Source organism: Quercus robur, chromosome 1 (assembly GCF_932294415.1).
Source record: "Quercus robur chromosome 1, dhQueRobu3.1, whole genome shotgun sequence".
NCBI lineage: Eukaryota > Viridiplantae > Streptophyta > Magnoliopsida > Fagales > Fagaceae > Quercus > Quercus robur.
This window is the reverse complement of record NC_065534.1, coordinates 50,355,962-50,358,448: the sequence shown is the minus strand read 5'-3', so window position 1 is coordinate 50,358,448 and position 2,487 is coordinate 50,355,962. Positions and strand designations below refer to the sequence as shown.

Here is a 2,487-nt window from a genome sequence, read left to right as displayed (position 1 = left end):
AAAATAAGGCAAAATGCTGCTAGATTTTTGTTGTGGAAATTTGGCAATAATTCCAAATGTGTTAGCAAAGCATTGATAAAGGCCACACCCCTTTCCAAAATTAAACCTCAAAGCTTAATTCTTTTAAAGCCCCAAAAGCTAATACCAATAGCTTGTTTTTAACTGCTAATAACCTAAAATTAAGATTTTAACAAAACAAAGGATGTCTCTGGACAGGGGTTATGGGGTGCCTAACACCTTCCCCACACGTAACAAGACTTCATCAAGATATTTTACCATCCACATTAGATTAGGAAAAAAAAAAACCATTTTTCTTAACTTAAGACTAGTAATAAAATCAAATATAGTCAGATGACCAATCACACCTTAGAAAAAACCCAATGATTGGTGGCGACTTCGTTACCTTTAGTAATAATAGATTAAAATTGACTTAACTTAGTCACACATCAAAGGTTACCCTTTTTTCACCCTCTTCCACAGCACCCGAGCCCATGCCTTCTCCTCTTTTAGACAGCAAGTGATGAGAGAACCGCCCCACCTCCGAGAGGCGACAGGAGGCATGAGCATTGCTGTGATGGGTGGTCGTCTGCCGTGAGGCATCGACACCCCATCAGTCTTTTCTCTTTCAAGAATCTCCACCAAAGACCCTTCCATATCAGCTTTTATAGCAGTTGGCTCCTCTAGAAGGTAATTGCTAAGAATGGGCATCTCTTCCTCATTACGAAGCGTTGAAAAAGCTTTCACATGCAGGGCATCCAAAGCACTCACCCAGCCATCCACAAAAGCCAAGTAACAAGACTTCCTCACTTGGGGCCTAAGGTAATCCTTGGCGTCCTCATAGCCTTCGTTATACGCCTTTTACAGCCTCTCGCTAAGATTTGCGTCTTTCTTCTCCAACTCGAAAGTCTTCTCTTTCAAGGCCTCTGAAGACTGCCAACTTCTTCATAGCCTCTTCCAGGCTAGCCTTCAAGGTCGATACTTCATCTTCAGCCTTAGTACAGTGGGCCTCGGACTTATTCACTTTGGCCATGAGGTCCTTGATCTTGCTTATCAACCTCTCATACTCGGACTCGACCTCCTTAGGCTTTGCGTTGGCCTTAGAGAGCCTCTTGTCCATGTCCACCAAGCCCCTATAGCTCTACAAACAAGAATAAGAGTAGTGGTGTCAAGGGAAGAGTAAGTAAAATGAAAACTCGAAATGCAGTGATGAAATCAAGACTCACCAAGACCACGTTCCTTTTCAAGGCATAGAGCATCCCATCATCTTCCATCCTTTCCTAGAGCGCCATGTCTTAAGGAAGAAGCAGAGCTTTACCCACGCACTTAGCTACTTCACCCTTATACTCATATGCACATGGTCTGACCCCTTCTGTGAACGGTAGTAAAGCACCTTTAGGCATGAACTCACAGGAGTAAGGATGAGGGGGAGGTTTCGAAGACCCCATGGTCGCTTCGGGAACAGGAGAAGGCGACACTTGGCTTGGAGTTGTGGAGGTCGGAATAGTGGCCGTAAGCACCTCAGCTCGGGCAGTTTTATTTCTTTTCCTTGGTCTTTCTCTCGTCTAGGCAGTCGAAGGAGGCTAAGCTAAGGATGGGGTCTGTTGAGAGGCTCCGAGAAGCTCTGAAATGTCTGGCCATATCCTCTGGAAAGACATGTCTAGATCAAGAACCTTTGAACGAATGACTTCACGAACTTCAAGAACCTTACCGAGGGGGATGCTCGAAACCATTAGTTCAGTGCTCAGAATCGCTACCGAAACTCCAAGATCAGCGTTCGTAAAAGGTGGCAGAGAGTTTCCTCGATGCCAACGAAAATGGAGTTGCTTGATTTGCAACGGAGATGGGATGAACCCTTTTAGGTAGACGTTAATATAGGGCAGACACTAGTCAATAACCTTGATCAAGTCTTGGCCTTTTTGGAAGCAGGGATATGAGGGCCAATACTCGAGGATAATATGGGTCGCTTGAAGTTAACCGTCCTTGTGTACGTAGGTCTCAGAGTAGAGGAGCTTGTTGAGATTTGTCACCTCTATAAGGCTCTCTTGTTTCTGAATTGTGCTCAGATCTACAAAAGCACATACCTTATGTTAGAATCCCATTAATAAACAAAGGTAAATAAGCACAAGTTAAACCTTATGGACCTGGGTAACCCACGGTTGTGGAACAAAGGCGGATGCCATTTTCTTGAGACTATGAGGTAGCCCCCATCCGTCACCTTGTTGGAGTCAGGAAGACAGGAGATGAGCCTCACAAGTCCATGACGGGCTTTTAGGTACCAGCTCGATTTATGGCTGGTTTGGTGTTATATATGAAATTGATGTCATGATGGGTAAGGTTTAGCCCTATCCTTTTGTTCAACTTATCAACATAACTCACTACGCAGAAAATATTTTGGGAATACTGGTCAGAGCACAATTTAAAGTGTTTAAGGAATCCCATGAGCAAGTCGCTCATCGAAATCTGAACTCAGCCCTCTAAAAAGGCAAT

At 44.1% G+C, this 2,487-nt stretch overlaps 1 protein-coding gene across 1 annotated transcript; it reads right to left on the bottom strand.

Moving 5' to 3' along the window:
• Nucleotides 1-362: 362 nt before the first annotated feature.
• On the bottom strand, nucleotides 363-2,068 carry LOC126691261 (uncharacterized). Its single transcript, XM_050386321.1, has 2 exons — nucleotides 1,224-2,068; nucleotides 363-1,138 (listed from the first exon to the last, which is right to left on the bottom strand). Exons 1-2 carry the CDS (start codon nucleotides 1,269-1,271, stop codon nucleotides 872-874), a joined length of 315 nt encoding a protein of 104 aa, XP_050242278.1. The 5' UTR covers nucleotides 1,272-2,068; the 3' UTR covers nucleotides 363-871.
• Nucleotides 2,069-2,487: the final 419 nt, after the last annotated feature.